Below are 19,698 nucleotides of genomic sequence, written 5' to 3' on the forward strand. Positions count from 1 at the left end.
TGCTACACCCTTACACCCTTCTTCAAGCCACACAAACTTCAAATCACACACACACACACACACACACACACACACACATCTCCTGGTGGTTCCAGGTCACTCTTATAAAGGTAAGGAGAGTTTGGGGACATAGAAAGAGATGCAGAGAATAGAGAAGGAGGTAGAAGCAGAGGGAGGAGACATAAGCGAGGACAAAGACAGCAAGAATTGGAGCAGACAAGCAGCCAGAAACTGGCCCTTCCAAGTCCTCACGTGGCCCCAGGAGCCCATAACAGGAGGTCCGCTGCCTGCTCTTTAGCACCTCAGAAAAGCTCTGATGGGCACGAGATGAGGCCAACACTACGCCCTAAGATCCTCTCTGCCTCACATCTGATGAGCTGCTCAGAAACCCACGCAGAGGGCCCCGTTGGTCCAGGTGAGATTCAGCAGGGGCCACACTGGTGCTCAATCTCCACTTCGCTCCAGGAGCCAGGAGCCAGGTTCTGTCCTCAATGCCTCCAGGAGTTGGAGGTCATGGTTGGGGTGGGATGCGACAGGCTCTGGGTCCAGTGTTTCCCCACAGGAAGGAGGAAGCAGCACCTCGCTCCCAGAGAAGAAAGGCAGAGGATCAGGCTCCCTCATGACCCACTTTGTCTTTTTCCCCATCCAGAGACCACAGCCCAGAGGAGCCGTCCTGTGGCTGCCATGGAAGAGCGCAGAGGCCAGCCCACGTCCCTCTGGGCTGGGCCAGGCTGGCAGAGTGGGGCTGGGCTGGGGCAGAGGCAGAATGCTGCTGGGTGTTCTCTGGGGAGAGGGGAATTGAAAAGGAAAAGCATCTGAGGAGGCAGGGAGGGAGCGAGGCTGTGTGATGTACACACACACACACACACACACACACACACACACACACACACACACACGCCCTGACAGCCTCAGCCTCCCTCTGGAGAGGAGCGTCTTCTCTCCGCTCCGGAGCGGCTTTCTGTTGCTTCCCCGCCCTTCTGTGCTGACAGCAGCACCAGTAAAGTTGGCCTCAAACTTGAACGGAACTGAAGTCTCCAGCTCCCAGGAGCTCCGCCAGGCAGCAGGCAGGACCCAGACTCTGAACCCTGTGGGTCTGGAAAAGTCGACCCTTCTCACCCACAGCTTGTCCTTGCTCCTTGGTGACACTTCTTTCCCTGACCCATAGGCCCCGGTCTGGGTTGAGGCATGGTGCGCTGAGGTCCTCTGGAACCCCCTTATCAAGCCCTGGAACTGAAGCAGCCCAAGGCCCAAGCCAACATGGCCAACCCTGTGCAGCCTCTGTTCCCCCCGGCGCGGGAGCCGGGCACCGCTTCACCCCTGGACCTGCCGGAGATGGAAATGCTTCTCACCAAGGTGGAAGACAAGGATGACAAGCCCCTGAAGCTGTCCAAGTCCCTTTCAGGGGCTCTGGATCTGGAGAAGAATGGCCACGGCCTGCCCTTCAAGGCGGTGCCCGAGGGGCACCGGGAGGCTTCACTCCCCCGGTCGCCCTCTCATGTCAGCTCAAGGCGGGCATCCTCCGTTGCCACCACCTCCTATGCCCAGGACCGAGAAGTCCCCAGAGATTACCTCATCCTTGCCATCGCCTCCTGCTTATGCCCCGTTTGGCCCCTCAACCTCATCCCCCTCATCTTTTCCATCATGGTAAGTGCTTCTCTCGGCTCCAGGGCCGGGGCTGGGCCCAGGGGGCGGCAGGCATGCTCCCTGGCATGGGTGCAGAGAAAGGAGAGCTGGATGCTAGGGGTTTGGGGAGAGACGCCCTTTGGAGATGGGTCCAGTGGTCAGGAGAGCTTTTGTTTGCTGTCCCTTTTCATCTCTGCACCTGAGCATCATAGCTTGACTTTGCACATAACCCTGCTGGGGAGGGGGCCCCAGGGAGCCACCTGGAGCTAAATTCTGCACTATACCACGCCAGCCAAGTTAGCGGTCTTATCTTTGTGGTGGGAGGGCTGTCCGGAGGCGTTGTTCCTGAGCAGGACTGTATTGGCAGCCGAGGTTGCTGCCAGCATGAAGTCCCAGGGCCTATGTTCTCAGGAGGGGGGCCAGCCCCCCCCACAGCCTCCTCCACACCTCACCCCTGGCCACCTGGGTGTTCTTAGAACCTTTGCCAGCTCTGGTTTCCAAGAGCTGGCAGTGGCTTCCTCGCCACGCTCCACCGGGCTGCTCCTCTGGGGTACAGTTCTTGCCGGGGCCCCCTGGGCCATGGGGTTGCACTGATTTCAGCATCTGTCCTCAGGGAAGGGGAGGTCTGGGCCACGGGTGAAAAATGTGGCCGAGGGCACGGCTAGACTGCCAAGGACGGCACGTGGGCTTGTCTGCTTCTCACACACTTGCGCTGTAGAGTTTTGAGTAAATTAGATTGTCCCTAAACCAAGCCATTCGGATAGAGTTATTTACAGAGGAACCACAGAAAATGTCGGTAGATGTGACCTTTGAGGTCTAGGAAGGAGAGGGAGGGACGGACTGGGCAGGCAGGGACTTCCTGAATGAAGTTAGAGGCAGGGGGCAGTGATCTGCTAGCCCCGAGCTGCTGCAGCCAGAGGACTGGGTGAGGGGACTGTCTGCTTCTCTCTGGGGCCTCGCCACTGCTGAGTCATCTGTCAGCAAGCCCCCCAGCGCTGTGCTCACTCCGCTGCTCCCGGCTGTCCTCTGGGAAAGTGCCTCTTTCCTCACACTTCTCTCTCCACTATTGCCACCCAGGCTCCAGCTGGGGAAGCCTTCCCTCCCCAGCCCCCATCAAACCCAGCGCCCTCTACCAGGATGTCAGGGGACACTGGCAGTATTCCTAAGTCAGACCGACTTGGCATGGGCACAAGAGACAGGGCTGGGCAGGACCCAGGGTGGGGTCTGTGAGGAGCGGTCCAGTGCCTGGGACAGCTTGGGGCAGGGCCAGGCCCCAGGGCGCAGCCAGTGCCTCTGGGCAGGGAGGGCTAACCTCTTGGTTACAGGGAGAAGCCCCAGGAGGGAAGACAGGTTTGAGGGAGAAGAACCACACAAGAGCCCAGGAGAAAACAGTCGCTAGAATCATTTCTTGGTGGGAGTGGCAGGGTGCAGACTAGGTAGAGCTGCCTTTGTCAAAGGAAACCTGGGCCCAAGACTGAAAGCAGTGAGCCTGCCCTCATATGCATTTCTCTGTCCTTCCCAGGTTCTTGAGTACTATGAGATCCTCCCTGGGCCAGGGGCAGCGGGGAGGGTGCCTAACCAGCCGCTGTGGCTGGTTGGAGGAGCCTCCAGCAGAGTGGGGAGAACCTTGTTAACAGATCATTACAACACACATTGCAAGAAGTGTTCAGGCTTGACAGAACCACAAGGAATTGTGTGGCCTCAGACAAGCCGCTCAAACCTCTCTTCTACTCAGTATTACTGTCCGCAAAAATGGGTTGTCATCATAAAGCCTACATTATAGAGCTGTGGGAGGGTGGAATGTGACAAGCCATACAAAGTGCTTAAGAACAACACCCAGGCCTGACCTGTGGTGGCGCAGTGGCTAAAGCGTCGACCTGGAAATGCTGAGGTGGCCGGTTCAAAACCCTGGGCTTGCCTGGTCAAGGCACATATGAGAGTTGATGCTTCCAGCTCCTCCTCCCTTCTCTCTCTCTGTCCCTCTCTCTCCTCTCTCTCCCTCTCTGTCTCTCTCCTCTCTAAAAATGAATAAAAAAAAGAACAACACCCAGCACAGAGTTAAGTGCTACTATATAGTAACAGTAGTTCTGTGGCAGCTGAGTATCTCCCTGGTGAGGGGGGGAGGACCATCACAGGTTTCTTATGGGGTTTTTTAGAGCTTTGAAATATAATTTACATATCATACCATTCTCCTATCTAAAGTGCATGATTCAATAATTTTTAGTATAGTCACAGTTAAGTGTAACCATGAGCACACTGGAATTTAGAACATTTTCCTCATCTCTAAAAAAAGATCCATAGCTTTTTTCTATCACCGCCCCCCATCCCTCCTGAGCCTAAGTGACCACTAATATTTCTGTGTCTAGGGATTTGCCGCTTCTGGACACTTCACACAAATGGAATCATACAATACGTGGTCCCTCGGGACTGGCTTCATCCACTTGGCATCATGTTTTCAAGCCTCACCCATGCTGTCGCACCTACATCTTTGGGTTTGAAGCGGAGAGGGTGTGGTCAGGTTTCTGTTTTGGTGAATTTGTCTTGTGTAGGGTGAAAGAAGGGACCAAAGGGGCTCCCCTGAGCCTGACATTCAGGAGAGGGGAACTTTGCAAGAGTGTGGGCGAGAGATGGAGAGGCCTGGGCCATGGCGAGGAGCAGGGAGGCACTTTCTAGAAGCAATAGCACAGGTCATTCATTCAGTCGAAATTCACTTGAATGGCAGGTTGCTTGTTTGAGAGGAACTCAGTGGTAGGGAGCAACCAGGGCCCCATGAATGAAGGCGTCTTTTCTGAACCAGGCACCATGTAAGGCACTTGGGAAGTAGCTGGATAAGACATGGTCTGTCTGGCAGGAGAAGGAGGCGAGAGTGTGGTTGTGAAGGGCGGTGAGCAAGGACCTGCTCTAGGAATTTAAGTTTTATCCTAGTGGCTCTATTATTGGGGGTGCCCACAGTTGTCTTCCCCCTTCTGGGAGCCAGTCTAGTTATAGGGAACTCCCACTTTCCAGGGAGGGAGGGGGTCAGTTATTCATGTAGGGCTGAAACACTCGGTCCCACCCAAACAATGAGGGCCAGAGAGAGTGGAAAGGGACTCATTTTCCTGTGCCGATGTCACCAGGTCCTGGGGACAGACTTCAGAACTCCGTGTCTGAAGTCCCCCCACTGGTTATCAAGTGATGGGCCAAGCCTCTGATCCAGGGTGGAAGGGGACCCACAGCCCTGACAGCTTTTCTGAAGCTTACTGTCTGCAGAGCATGTCCTATTACGAGGTGACAGTCTGGCTAAGTGTTCCCACTTAACAAATGAGGCAACTGAGATGTACAGAGCAGTACCGTGGGCACAGTCACACGACCGGTGAGAGGCCCACCAACGAGATGCTGAATCCAGGGTTCTCTCCTGCATCTACCTCTGGGCACAAGGATGGTGTGTCCCTCCCAGGAAGGCCAAACCTTTCGGGAATTTGTGCAGGGAGGGAAGAATCCCCCTTCCTTCCCTCTCTCCCCCTCCCACACTGTTCTCCTCCCTGCCTCCATCTCCATCACAGTAGACAAGTGGACCAGCAACATCCTTCCCAGCGGGCTGGTGGACCCGGGGTTCTACCTGAGTTGTCCATACTCAGACGCGCTCAGAACAGCAGCCTCCCGTGAGCCTCCTGGGGTGGCCAGAGCAAAGCTGGCTTCATCCATTCTAACACTGGGTCAGGCTGAGAAGTGGCCACGTCCCTCAGTGCCATCAAGGTCTCCTGGAAGGGGAGCTGGGCCTCAGGCAGGGGGCCTTCACTTGACAAGAGTGATAACATAAGCATCCAATAGACCTGGGTGAGTGTCCCAGCTCTGTGCCTTATAAGCCCCGCATGACCATGTCCAAATCACTCAGCCTCCTTCCTTAGCTTCAGTTTCCTCATCTATAGAACAGGAATAATAAAACCACCCACCTCACAGGTTATCGGGAAGATGAAACGCGTTAATACTTGTGAAAGCACCTAGCACAGAGCCGGGCACATGGTGAATGGAAATGGTTGCTGCTATCAACACTAAATGAAATGGCGCAATGTCCCTGGGAAGGGCAGGTCCCCAGTAGACAGGCAATTCTGACTGTAACCCATTTTGGGATAATGACGTTTCATCCTCATTACACCTCCCGGGGTGGCAGGTAACCCTGTCTGTGGTTTCGTGGAAGCCTCTGAGCAGTCTCTTCTCTGTAGGTTGTTCCTGCAGCATGTGCGAGCATTGCAGAGATCCAGAGTGGTCTCAACACCTCCATTTCTAGGCATCTTTGATATCCTCTTTATTTTTATTTATTTATTTATTTTTGCGACAGAGACAGAGAGTGAGGGACAGATAGGGACAGACAGACAGAAAGGAAGAGAGATGAGAAGCATCAGTTCTTCGTTGCAGCTCCTTAGTCTCCTTAGTTGTTCATTTATTGCTTTCTCATATGTGCCTTGGCTGGGGGGCTGCAGCAGAGTGAGTGACTCTTTGCTCAAACCAGTGACTTTGGGCTCAAGCCAGCGACTTTGGGCTCAAGCCAGCAACCATGGGGTCATGTCTATGATCCCACGCTCAAGCCAGCAACCCTGCACTCAAGCTGGTAAACCCGCACTCAAGCCGGATAAGCCCATGCTCAAGCCAGCGACCTCAGGGTTTTGAACCTGGCTCCTCCACATCCCAGTCTGACTCTATCTACTGTACCACTGCCTGGTCAGGTGATAACCTCTTTATTGAACTGATATGTCACAGGCTCACTTTCATTCATTTATGTATTCATCCATTCACTCAACAAGAGTGCCAAGTCCCAACCAGGGCTTATGGGCAGCTGGTCAGTTGGCCTAAAATATTGACAAACTTCTGAATGAATGAGTAAATAGCTGCTCTCTCAAGCCCCTAAGCATTTCCAGTTCCCCCCATCCACCACTGCAGCACCTTGACTCCACCCCTGGACCCCCCCCCCTACCATTCTTCCCCGCTCTTCACCAACTGAAGGGTTAACTTGTATTCTGGGCATTCCAGAAACAATTGCATTGTTGCACAGAGAGGGTTTTGAAGGGGGTATGGGGAAGCATATCTCTTTGCTTTGTCCTGCTGGGAGAGGGTTGATCTTCGTGGAAGGACTAATAGTTGATCAGCCCTGGCACATCTTGTCAGTTCTCAAATCTGATGGGCTTGGCCTGAGCCCCCTGGGCAGAGGAAGCTCTTTCCTGAGTTCTGTTGCCATGTTCCTCTGGCTGGTTTCAGCCTCTGGTGCTCTCTTCGACATCCTCCCCACCTTCTCTCAGACTTCCTTCAATGTCTTTCCTCCCTGCTTTATTAACTTGAATTCATTTTATCACTCACCATTCCCACAGCCATTACCATCACAGATGATCTATGAATTCAGTCATTACAATCATTACTGTGATTGTTATTGTGCCTTTGACTTAAGCCATTCTGTACAAGGAGAAAATGAGGCCCCTAAGTGGGGATGGGTGAGCAGCTGGGACTTACTCATGAAAAGAAACGAAGGGTTTTCTTCCACCCCCAAAGCCAGGAACAGAGCTTCACGGTGATTAATGGACAGGGGGAAGGTTTCAGAAATGAGTGCCAGCTAGTGGGGAGGAACTTCCATATCTAAAAGTAGGGTTCGCCCTGGCCCAGTAGCTCAGTTGGTTAGAACTTTGTTCCAATACACTGAGGTTGTGGGTTCAATCCCCAGTCAGGACACATACAAAAATTAACCAATGAATGTATCAGTAAGTGGAACAACAAATTGATGTTTTTCTTTCTCTCTCAAATGAATAAATTTGAAATAATTTTAAATAAAAGTAAGGTTCTACTCTTAGAGGTAGCCCTCCATTTTACAGATCAGAAAACTAAGACTTCCGGAATAGTTGTGAGGCTTACACTGGATGGTGTGGATAAAGTGTCTGACACAACAAAGCAGCCAGTATCAGGCCTGCCCTGATCCCTCCGGCCATTCCCAGTGTCGCTCCTTCAATGGCGTCTCTCAGGCTCAAAGGGACATGCGTGACTGGGAAGCAAGGACTGATGGCGCTGTGGATAAGGAAGAGCGACTGGGCTTAGCGGGACTGAAAACAGTTCTCCCTGTTGCCCCCTTTTCCATTTTCATTCCCAAGCAGCCACGTGGGTTCCTCTGCCCACGGCCCCAGGCAGTGGTCGGCAAACTCATTAGTCAACAGGGTCAAATATCAGCAGTACAACGACTGGAATTTCTTTTGAGAGCCAAATGTTTTAAACTTAAACTATATAGGTAGGTACATTCCTTATCGAGGTAGCGCCCTCACGTGGTATTTTGTGGAAGAGCCACACTCAAGGGGCCAAAGAGGCGCATGTGGCTCGCGAGCCGAGCCGCAGTTTGCCGACCAGGGCCTTATGTCAATGCTGTGCTCACAGCTATTTCTCTCGAAAGCGGGGGTAGGACTCATTGCCAACCCTGCTGCCCTCCCCCTGCGTGCCAGGCTTACAGCTGAGAGTGAGTCCCTTGGTCATGACTCAAGGTAGCCCCAGAATCTCTAAAGCTGAACTTCCTATAGAACTCTCTGAAGCCTTTCTGTAGGTTGCCCCTTTTCCTCCCAATGTTGCCTTGGTGTTGAAGTCTTGAGTTTAGGGACCTGGGCTGGTCATGCAGAGAGCTGGAGGTGGCATGGGCTCATGGAGGGGCCCAAGTCCAGATGCCAGACATCTTTCTTGTGGGACCTATGGCCCTTATTTCTTTCAGGAATCTTCTATTAAGTTAGGGCATTTCACTGGCTAAGTTCAGTAGTTAAAAACAGACTCTCTTCTCATTCTTCTTCTCTGGTCTTTTATTCTTTATTCCCTCAAATGTCTGCTGAATGCCTACTACCATCTTTCCCTAGGCTACATAGGAAGGATAACAAGATTGAGGATGCATGGTCCCCTGCCTTCAAGGAGCTTACAGTCTAAAGAAAGAAATTGACACAGCCACCAGAAATATTGACATGAGGTGGTAAGAGAGAAAAAGAGAATGGTGCAAGATGCTATGGGAGCCCCGAGGAGGGGCTGGTTAATGTTAGAATCCATCAGAGTCCGAAAAGATCAGTGTAACAGGCTTTATTGAAAGAAAGAAAGGAACCCTGCCAGGCTGACTCGTAAGGGAGAGTCTCGCCAGGCACAGACAGGACCGTGCTTTTTTATAGGTTAGGGGAGGGGGAGTAGGAAGGGCTGTGGGGTTTTCAATCATCTAGGACTTCGCGGCTTGTGACAGCAGATATTCCTTTGCGGTTGGTCATCTGCTGCGAGCCCTGAAACAAGACTTACTGGCAGGTTAAAGAAATGCAACCTAAGAGTTAATTGCTTGTGGGAGATGAGGGAAGTTTTACTGGGGTTGGCTCTTGAAGGATGAGGAAGAGAGGTCAAGGTATGGTAATGAGAAAAGGCACTACAGCAGAGATGGCAATTGCAAAGACACAGGGGCATTTTATGGGAAGTCATGTGACCAGGCTTGTATTTCAAAGACCTCACCTTGGCTGTTTAGAAAAGGTTGGATGGCCTGACCAGGCAGTGGCGCTGTGGAGCGTCGGACTGGGATGCAGAGGACCCAGGTTTGAGACCCCGAGGTCGCCAGCTTGAGCGTGGGCTCATCTGGTTTGAGCAAAGCTCACCAGCTTGGACCCAAGGTCACTGGCTTGAGCAAGGGGTTACTTGGTCTGCTGTAGCGCCCCAGTCAAGGCACATATGAGAAAGCAATCAATGAACAACTAAGGTGTTGCAACAAAAATCTGATGATTGATGCTTCTCATCTCTCTCCGTTCCTGTCTGTCTGTCCCTCTCTCTGTCTCTGTAAAAAAAAAAAAAAAAAAAAAAGTTGAATGGGGCAAGGGTGGGGCTGAGAGACCAGTGAGGAGGAGGCCAGCGCTATCTCCACATGAAATATGTACAAGGAGTGGGCCAGGGTGGTGGAACTGGGACTGGAGAGGTAGGAACAGACATGAGGGACATCAAGAAGGTCAGGAATTCTTACTTGATTGTGTTTGAGGTGGAAGAGACAGAGGGAGAGTGCAGGAAGGGAGATGCTAAGATTCTCCCCTGGAAATCGGAGCTGTAGAAAATAGCTCTGCAGTGAGGCTTTGCTAGTCATGGTGCATCCTGCCAGGGCATCAGAGATGAGGATGGAGAAAGTGCTGTTTCCCTGGGGGAGACGAATGGCAGGAGGGGCTTTCCATGCCCCCCGCCCCTGCTGCCCCGTCCCACTGCCATCACAATCCAGCTGGGGGTGGTGGGTGAGCAAGAGGAAGAAAGAAAGAGAGTAAAAGGGAGTGATAAGTTCCTGGACATACAATGAGCCTGTAATTAACATCCAAACTGGGGCATTTATGAAAGGAGAGGGGTGTTAGTAGTAGTTTCGCCAAGACCCACCCGACAGACTTTCCTTCTGGAGCAGGTTTGCCCTCCTTTGCCAGGGCTGACGGGTTATGATTCTTTTTCCCTCTCAGACTCAGTGGAGGGCAGGGAACCTCCTGATAACACACATATTCACTGAGCTCTTGCTGTTGCCATGCTGAGCTCCCCTCCCTTGTATTGGTATTATCTCATTTAATCCCTACAACCAGCCAATGAGGCAGTTGCCAGTTTTCCCTGAAGCACAGTAAAGGTAAGCCACTGGTCCAGCACCACAGAGGTAGTAGGTCGTAGATAATGACGCCGGGACAGGTATCTAGGAGGTCTTGCTTCAGAACCTGTGCTCTTACAGACTGCCTTCCGGGGCGCTGGAGGCTACACCTGCTACTGGCTGGGTCCTGCCACAGCCAGGTGGGCTGGTCAGTCTCAGGATATGCTGCTGCCCGTGCCCTACTCCCTGCCAGACACACCTTCTCTTTCATCTCTCACTAGATGACATGGCCCCATTGTCACCGATAACCCTGAGGTCCAGTTATGAATACTGACCTCTTGCTGCCCAGACCCCTGCAGACCTGTCCCGGTGTGAGATCACTGCACTCACATTCACCCGCTCTCCAGACAGAGTGCTCTTCTCCGCTGTCCAGAGTTCACCCCTGTGCTCCAGTCCAGACCTGCTGCCCTGGACCCCGGGGTGCTAATCACTCCTTGCTCTTTCCACTCTCTCCCTCTTCAGTGGATCATTTTTCCTCCCTGTCTTGAAGAAACTCTCTATTTGTCTCACCCAGTTGTACACTCCCCCATGCAAATCTGGTTCTGCTTCATGAGAGCCAGGACCCTTCTTGATCTGGCCTTTTCCCACTTCTCCGGTTGCTTCTCTCAGGGTGCCTGTGTGCTCCAGCCCCAGTTCCTCCTCTGTAAATGGCCTACTCCCTAACTCACAGGGTGTTAGGAGGATGAAATGCTCTATTTAATATAGTTCCTGACACATGGTTAATTTTCAAATAATGTTAGGGATAATTATTATTCTAGTGAAGGTGGGGCAATCTCAGTGGGCTTCACAGAGGGGGTGGCATTGGAGCAAGCCCTTGAAAGATGGAGAGGAGGTAGACATGTGTGGTGTGGAGGAGCAAGAATAGAGGCTGGAGAAACAGCATGAGCAAAAGCAGGTGGAAGTTAGTGCTCATACCCTGAGTGGCTCAGATTGGCTTAGCCCAGAGGTTGTGGAAGAGAAGAGGAGAGAATAAAACCAGAAAATGCAGGTCCTGGTCAGTTGGCTCAGTGGTAGAGCATTGGCCTGGTGTGAGGATGGCACAGGTTCAATTTCCGAACAGGGCGCACAGGAGAAGCAACCATCTGCTTCTCCACCCTTCCCCCTCTCTCTTCTCTTTTTCTCTTTCTCTTCTTCTCCCACAGCCAAGGCTCCACTGGAGCAAGTTGGCCTGGGCACTGAGGATGGCTCTGTGACCTCTGCCTTAGGTGCTAAAATCGCTCTGGTTGCAACAGAGCAACGGCCCCAGATGGACAGAGCATCACCCCTTAGTGAGCTTGCCAGGTGGATCCTGGTCGGGCGCATGCAGGAGTCTTTCTCTCTGCCTCCCCAATTCTGACTTAAGAAAAAGAAAGAAATCAGAAATCAGAAAATACACAGCTAACCTCAGTTTGGTCTTTGGCCGGTGGATAGCGGGGGGGGGGGGGGGAGGGGGGGGCAGGGAGGAAGTGATGAACTCAGCCACCACCATCTTGCTGAGCTTTTGCATCAGCTCCTGAATCCCAACCTCCTCTCTGATCCCATTTGACCAGAGGGCTCTTTTGGAAACCATTCCTCTACCTTTGCCTTACATCTTCACTGGCTCCCACTGCTTTTGGGGTAAGAACCAACCCCTTCCTGTGTGGGCAGGGCCTTGCCTGGCCTGGCCCCACCCACCTCCTCTTGTTCACTCAGATGGGCCATCCACACTGGCCTTTATCTTGTCCCTTCTGCTTCCTTCAGATAATGGCATACTGAACATCTACATATTTACTACGCAGGGTCTCCCTCAGGGTCTTTGCACATGCTGTTCTCTCTGCCTAGAATACTCTTCTTCCTTTTGAAATGTCTAATTCTTCTCATTCTTCACATCTCAATCCAAATGTCTTTCCTCCAGGAAGTCTTCTCTGACTCTCCCCTTTTATAAGGTCTCATAGAATCAGGCACCTCTCTTTTGTAACACTACCCACAATTGCAGTTTTACCTCTATTCACGTGATCACAGTGGAGGTCAGCCTCCCCACCAGGCAGTAGTGTCTGTCCGTCAGGAAGTGGAACTCTCTTGCACTGCTGCACCCGGGGTCCTAGCACAGTGCTTGGCTGGAATATCTGCCGAGTGAAATTGTGGTTTGGGGAATAGAATGGAGAAGAAGAGAGCTTCAGGGCTGGGGAAGCTTGAGGAGGCTGTTGTTGTGGTATGAGTGAGAAGTGGCCCCTGGAACTAGGTGCAAAGGACCTAGAGAGGGGAGTTGCAGGAATTGACTAGGAACAGAAACTGATTAATAGGACGGGAGGAGACTTGTGACCAGAGCAGAAGGACTCCACCTTGTTGCCAATAACTTGGGTTTAGGCAAGTGGAAGGAGGGTAAATTCAGGAGTCGATCTGGGAAGTCAGAAGCTATGGTCTGGGGTAGCATGAGTCTGAGTGACTCTGTGCCAGGAGAGTGGGGTGGGCCTTGAGGAGCTTGAAACAGGAAACCATGGGGGGAGGGGAGGGTGGGACTGGTGAGACTTCTGAGACGTGAAGAGGACAGAGCCTGGGAGGGCGCTGCCTGCATGATGAGAGCAGAGTTGGAGAGGGCCGCTTCTCTGAGCTTCCGCTTCTTCCAAAGTGGGCAACCCTGATGCTGACTTAACTGAATCACACAGCTTGCTCTCCCATGTATTTTGTTTTAGACATGTTCATAATAAAGTTCAAACAGTGGGAAAAAAAAGAAAAGAAAAGTGGGCAACACTGCCAGCCTCGTAGGGTGAATCTGGGGCTAAATGAGATAACTTAGATAGAGTTCTTAGCAAGCTGCCCGGGACAAAATAAGGGCTTAATAAGTTATCACTGTCATCATCATCAAGGCCCTTGACTACATTTTCATTCTGAACTCAGGGGTCTCAAATAAGCAAATAAGTGGCCTGAGGCAGTCACACCTGTAGTGGACTCCTGCCTGCCCCTGTTCTAGAAGCCCAAGAAGCATCCGGGAGTTCTAGAGCCAGCGGTCACGGGCCAGCCCTTGACAGCAAGTTGACAAGTGCACCATCGCTGGCAGGGGCACGAGGCCACCATGGAGCTGCCTGGGACGCACCCCCTGCCGAGCCACCCCCGGACCTCCCAGGATGCTCTCTGTCCTTGCACTCACCCTCACCCACTCGGTTTCATCACACTGAACAGGGCCAAGAAAACCAAGCTCACTGAGAAGGAGTGAACTGTCGCCTGGGGCTCCTGGGAAGCCGTGTGTGGCTCCCCCAGGCCCAGCATTCCTGTTTCAAACCTAAGACACCTGCCTTCCTGGTGTGATCTGGGCTCGGTTGGACAAGGATGTGGTTCCTGGGTGGGAAGGGAAGACCAGGGATTTGTTTTTCTTCTGTGGCAAGAGGGGGCTCACACAGAAAAGGAGGCCGGCCTGTCTGGCCATAGAAAAAGCCAGAGGAATTAACTGTCATAGCAGGTCTGTGCAGCCACAGCAGTGAGCCCAGGCCTGGCATCTGGGGGGGGCCTGACTTAGGTGCTCTCAGCTCAACATAGCCTGGACCCGGGCCACCCTCTCAGGCCCTCGGTCCCCCCAATATCATCCTATGGTTCTGCATTGCTTGGTTCTGCTTCCGGTTGTCCTCAGCCAGTGAGGGACAGGCTTGGTTAGGGTCCCCGCCCCTTGAATCCAGGCTACTTCTCCAGGGGAAGCCCACTTCCTTTCCTTTTAGGGCAGCAGTTCCCAACCTGTGGGTCGTGACCCCGGCGGGGGTCGAACGACCAAAACACAGGGGTCGCCTAAAGCCATCCGGCGGGGGTCGTGACCCACAGGTTGAGAACCGCTGCTGAGAACCGCTGTTTTAGGGGGGGGGTGCCAGTGGCCCAGGCCAGGGGCCCCACGGGGCTGCCAAGGACAGCCTTCCTGAGGTCTCTGCCACCTTCTCTCTGCAGTCTCGAAGTAGCTTGCAACAGGGGGACGTGGACGGGGCCCGGAGGCTGGGCCGCCTGGCCCGGCTGCTCAGCATCACCTTCATCGTCATGGGGATCATCATCATCATTGTGACCGTGACTGTCAACTATGCAGGTGAGGCCCAGCCACGTGCCAGCGTGCTTGGTGTGAGGACAGCCAAGGCAGTGGCCTGGCCCCCTGGGACAGGGGCGGTGGGGGAAGGAAAGAGCCTGTGGGGGCCACTGACTATCCTCTCACTCCCAAAAAGCAACCCGGTCCTCGGCAGTGACCAGCTGAGTTCAGATGGTCATCTGACTTGTCTCATGCCTGGAGAGTGGAGTAAAGGGAAAGGGTGGAGAAAGAGTGTGGGCCTGGGAGTCAAAGGCTCTCATGCCTCTGGGTCCTGGGCTACTGTCTGCCTAGTTGAACCCTAGGGTTTTTCATGTCTGCAGCCGCAGGAGGAAGCCTCCAGCATAGACACTGTTTGAGCATCACCCGAGATAATGGATGTGACTTTCTTTGTAAACGGTGGACTTGCCACATAAGTGTCGATGCTGAGACAGCCAGGACAGGGAGAACTAAACAGTACATAGAGTGGAAGTCAGAAAGTAGAGCCAGCGGTCACAGGCCAGCTCTTGACAGTAAGTTGACAAGTGCACCATCGTTGGCAGGGGCAACACTTTTGTGAGCACCCGGAGGTGGCCCCAGGAAGCTATCCAAGCAGGGGAACCATTTTCAAGGGCGACTGCCAGCTGCTCACAAGGCCCACACAGCTTCGTGAGTTTCTGGGCTATGAAGTCAACATGGTCTGTCTCCTCTCATATGCTCACGTGAGGAAGCCCCCAGCTGTCCCTGACACTTGCAGTGACCAACCTAAGCTTTCCCCTGAAAACCTTGCTCTTGCAAATGCGTTCCATAGACCAGCGGCAGGGGCTGCTGACCCCAGGGACTTGTCAGGAATGCAGAATCTCAGGCCCCAGGCCAGACCCACTGAATCAGAATCTGCATTTTTCTAAGATCCCCAGCCCAATCACTAAAGTTTGAGAGGCACTGGTCTAGACTATGGAGCTTTCAACTTGGGGCAGGAAGTCTGGGACTCAGCTTGGGGTCACGGGCAACCTTGGCTACTGCGGAGAGGGAATAGGGTAGGATTGTAATCAGCCTGCCTGGGTTCAAAACCCACGTCCTCCACTTTCTGTCTGCCTGGATTAAAGCGCGTTCCACGATCTGAGTCTGACAGACACACAGGTATGTGAGAGGCAGGAGTCCGCTCACCTGGGGCCTTAGCCTCCATATCACCCCCTGATGCCTCGGTCTCCTTGGTGCTGCTGCCTCTCGTCAGTTTAGCCAGGACTCTTCCGATGGTGTGTGACCCTACTGAACTCAAAATGGCAAAGGGAATTGGTTAGATTTCACTAAGAATCAAAGCATAGACCCCTATGTTCAGGGGTCACATGCACAGCTCTGAACCAATCATCCAGGCCACGGTCCTCTTGTTCCACTCAGAGTCCCAAACCACACCAATCCCCGTTGTCAAAACGAGGAAACAAAACCCCAAATCCTCCAAACAGGGGTCTGAAGGTCCCATGTTCTGAGCTCTGGTCTGTCATAACTAGTGTTGTTTGTTTGTTTTGCTTTAATTGATTTGAGGGAGAAAGGGGAGGGAGAGAAAGAAACATCAACTTCTTTTTTTTTTATTTTTTATTTTTCTGAAGCTGGAAATGGGGAGAGACAGTCAGACAGACTCCCGCATGCGCCCGACCGGGATCCACCCCGCACGTCCACCAGGGGCGACGCTCTGCCCACCAGGGGGCGATGCTCTGCCCCTCCGGGGCATCGCTCTGCTGCGACCAGAGCCACTCTAGCGCCTGGGGCAGAGGCCAAGGAGCCATCCCCAGCGCCCAGGCCATCTTTGCTCCAATGGAGCCTTGGCTGCGGGAGGGGAAGAGAGAGACAGAGAGGAAGGGGGGGGGGGCGGGGGTGGAGAAGCAAATGGGCGCTTCTCCTATGTGCCCTGGCCGGGAATCGAACCCGGGTCCCCCGCACGCCAGGCTGATGCTCTACCGCTGAGCCAACCGGCCAGGGCAAGAAACATCAACTTCTTATTCATGCATTCCTTGACTGATTCTTGTATGTGCCTTGTTTTGAACCCACAACCTTGGCGAATTGGGATAATGCTCTAATTCACTGAACTACGTTGCCAGGACCATAACTGTTCTTTTTTTTGTTAATAGTTCAGAAGAAATAGGAGTGACCTGGCTCTGTGCTGGCAGAGGCAGGCTCTGGCCACTGGAGTGCTCCCGACCCACACATCCCACATACCATGGAGGACGACAGGACAGTGACTGCTAGGGGCCCACCTGTCCCCAAGCTCCAAAAGCACAAACTCGGAGGGAAACCCTGAGGTCACTTCTTTGTCAGTCCACATCAGATGGGAAAAGCTAGAGAAAGAAAGGAAGGAAGAAGCTCCATTTACTGTGAAACCAGTGAATCATACAATTTAATCCCATGAACACGGCCTGGCATTTTGATTGCAGTGTTCTGGCTTCCTTCTCATCCCCACAATTTTCTGGCATCTACTGAGCAGCATATCCTGCCAGAAGGAGAAGAAACCAGCCCCGCACACTGATGAACTATGGTGGGGAGAGAAGCAGCACACGCGCTGCATGACCAGGAACAAAGATGTGGAATTCCCTTTATCTTTGTATTTTTCTTGAGGAGGGATAAACAGGACTGTTTGCATGCCTTCTGCCCCCTGCCTGCTGAAATCGCAGCCTGTGCCCTGACCTCAGAGGCTGAGCTGACACTCAGCACAGGCGCTGGAACCTCCGTCACACAGACGTGCAGCTGCCCTGGGAAGACGCGGCAGCCTCACTGAAATCCCCCATTGTGCGGCGGGGGCACCAATGGGAATGTTGGTGAAGACAGGAGCAGAGACAGCATGCCCCACGGACCTCTTCCTGAACTTTCCAGCCTCAGGGGGACCTCTGCCGAGGACTAGGGTCCTGGCGAGCCTCCCAGGATGACCCAGTCCACTTTTTGTTCCCTACCTGTGCTGTAGTCTGGGGCTCCAAGAACTCCAAGGGCCTGACCTCCACACCCCTCCTGTCAGCTAGTGAAGACCCTGGGCCTGAGCTCGGTCCTGCCATGGCCCCCCATGGTCAAGGGTACAAAGTTGGACCCCATACTGACTGGCTTAGATGGAGCATGGTTCCCGGCTCCCTGCCCAGCCTCCTCTGATGCTCCGGGATTCACCCCGTGGGCCTGGACATCCACAACAGCAGAGGCTTTTCCTGGAGGAGGCTCTGGGAACTCCCCCGTGTGAGGGGACTTCCCAAGGGCTCCTAGGTCGTTAGCTGTGTTTGCGCTACCTGTAGGGAAGTGGGCCAGAGTTTTTATGAAGGTTTATTGCTTCTTCTTTTTTTATTTTTTAGATGAGAGGAGGGGAGATAGTGAGGCAGATTCCTGCATGTGCCTTGACCAGAATCCACCCAACAATTCTGTCTAGGGCCGATGCTTGAGTACCAAGCTATTTCTAGTACCTGAGGCTGACGTGCTCTGACAAGATATCCTCAGCACCTGAGGCCACGCTTGAACCAATCAAGCCATTGGCTGCAGGAGGGGAAGATGGAGAGAAAAGGAAGAAGGAGGGGAAGGGAAGCAGATGGTTGCTTCTCTTGTGTGCCCTGACCGGGAACTGAACCTGGGACATCCATACACCAGGCCAACGCTCCATCCACTGAGCCACCAGCCAAGGCTGGTTTATTGCTTCTTGGTCTAGAGAATTCCAAGATTGAGGGAAGAGCTTGGCTGAAGGATCCAGTCTGTGGGAGAATGGGTGGTCTTGGGTTTGGGAATACATTTACATGCCCAGAGACAGGGGCTGGACACCAAGGTCTCTGTCTAAGGACCTAATGGGATGCCTGAAGGGACTGAGCAAGTCCCCTCAGCCTGGCTTTTGGCTCCAGATTCTCCCCAAAATTCTCTCTGGTGTATGCTGTCCCCACAGGGGCCCCTCCTGCGTCCACCATTCCCACTAGCGTCGGCTCTCAGGCTCTTGAAGAGAGATGCTCCAGGCTTTCCCGCCCAGGGACGCCCTGCCTAGCAGCCAGGCTCACTGCGCTCAGTGGGAAGGCAGGTTCCTAGTCACAGCCAGACTGGCCCCGGGGTGGCCAAGAATGTTTCCCCTGAGCCTGATCAGGATGCTCACGCCTCCTCTCGGGGGCCCTGCTATTATTCTCCACCAACCCGCCACCCCCAGGCCCTGGGGAGGGAGTCTGTCAGCACAGAGGCTCTGTTTTCCAGGAGGGCTCTGGATCCCGAGTGAAGTGCAAACCTCAGTGACCAACAGGAGGGATGGGTGCAGGGCCCAGGGGTCCGCCTGGGGCAGGCTTTCCTGAGTCAGTCCCCCACCAGGGACTAAACTCCTGCCTCTCTTTGGACTTTTGTTTTCCCAGCAGTCTGGGGGTGACCCTGAGTATTTGTGTCACTTTCACAGGGGAGGGGCCAGGAGAGACGTGAGGTCGATGGAAACTGACACTCGCAGGCCCCAGCTCTGGAAGGACTGGTCAGGGGCAGCAGGTCACCCAGCCGTGCCCAGGGGTCCTCAGTGTTGGCATTTCCGGGAGAAGAGAGAAGTGAACCAGAGGCGATGGCAGCGGTGGGACCGTACGTGCAGCACATGTGCACAGGGGCGGCCACACACTCAGACCTGCCGCTCCCTGCAGTCACGCTCACATGTGGACACTGCTGTGTGCTCACTCCCATGCACACACACACTCCTTCACTCTCAAAACCCAGAACAGCAGAGGAAGAGCCAAGCCACCAGCGGACAGCTGTAGGAACAGGCATAGCTGGAACATTCTTCCATCAGGCAAGAACAACTTGAGAGTTTTCTAGTCATACCAAGGGTGTAGCTCAGAGGTTTGAAAGGTGTCTGGAAGGAGCAGGGGCTCCCAGAGACCAGCCCGGCTGGCAGAGAGGAGCACAGGGCCCAAAGATGGGAACTCCTTCAGTGATAAGACTGGCAGGGAAGATCGTCCACGGCCCCCACTACACAGGCAGCCTGGCACCCCCAGGCCTCGCTAAAGCTGGAAGGAACAGTGGCCCTGCTCTCCCAGCTCCATTGTGGGTCCAGCTGCTGCCTGCATGAACACAGTGGTCCCGGCCCTGGGCACTGACCCAGGCTCTCCTCGTGTCCCATAGGGAACAGCAAGAAACCCCTCCCCTCCCCCCCCCCCCCCCCCCCGCCGGTACCACAGCCGCAATTCACTCCTCTGTATTTCTCGGCATGGAAAGAAATAAAGCTGACTGTACCTGCACACTGCAGGCCTGTGTGTTTGTGTTGCTGGGGTCAAGGGTTTCCAGGCAATTGCTTACACAGCCTCTCAGTCCTGGGGTCGGGGCTGAGAACCAAGCCCCGGGAAGCCAGGCACCGTGGCCAGCACCAGGCGTTGTCCTGGGCAAGTTATTGATCCTCTCTAAGCCTCAGTCTCTCTGATGAGCAAGGCTGGCCCCATCTTCCCTGGGCGGTTCTTTCTGCAACAGGCAAAGACCTCAGGAG

At 53.7% G+C, this 19,698-nt stretch overlaps 1 protein-coding gene across 1 annotated transcript; it reads left to right on the forward strand.

The window, feature by feature from the left end:
- The first annotated feature begins 342 nt into the window (after positions 1–342).
- TRARG1 (trafficking regulator of GLUT4 (SLC2A4) 1) lies at positions 343–19,352 on the forward strand. Its single transcript, XM_066263121.1, has 4 exons — positions 343–415; positions 1,169–1,647; positions 14,138–14,270; positions 16,370–19,352. The coding sequence occupies exons 2-4, from the start codon at positions 1,261–1,263 to the stop codon at positions 16,381–16,383; spliced, it is 534 nt and encodes a 177-aa protein (XP_066119218.1). The 5' UTR covers positions 343–415; positions 1,169–1,260; the 3' UTR covers positions 16,384–19,352.
- The last annotated feature ends 346 nt before the right edge of the window (positions 19,353–19,698 follow it).

Source organism: Saccopteryx bilineata, chromosome 2 (genome assembly GCF_036850765.1).
Source record: "Saccopteryx bilineata isolate mSacBil1 chromosome 2, mSacBil1_pri_phased_curated, whole genome shotgun sequence".
In the NCBI taxonomy this organism is placed as follows: Eukaryota; Metazoa; Chordata; class Mammalia; order Chiroptera; family Emballonuridae; genus Saccopteryx; species Saccopteryx bilineata.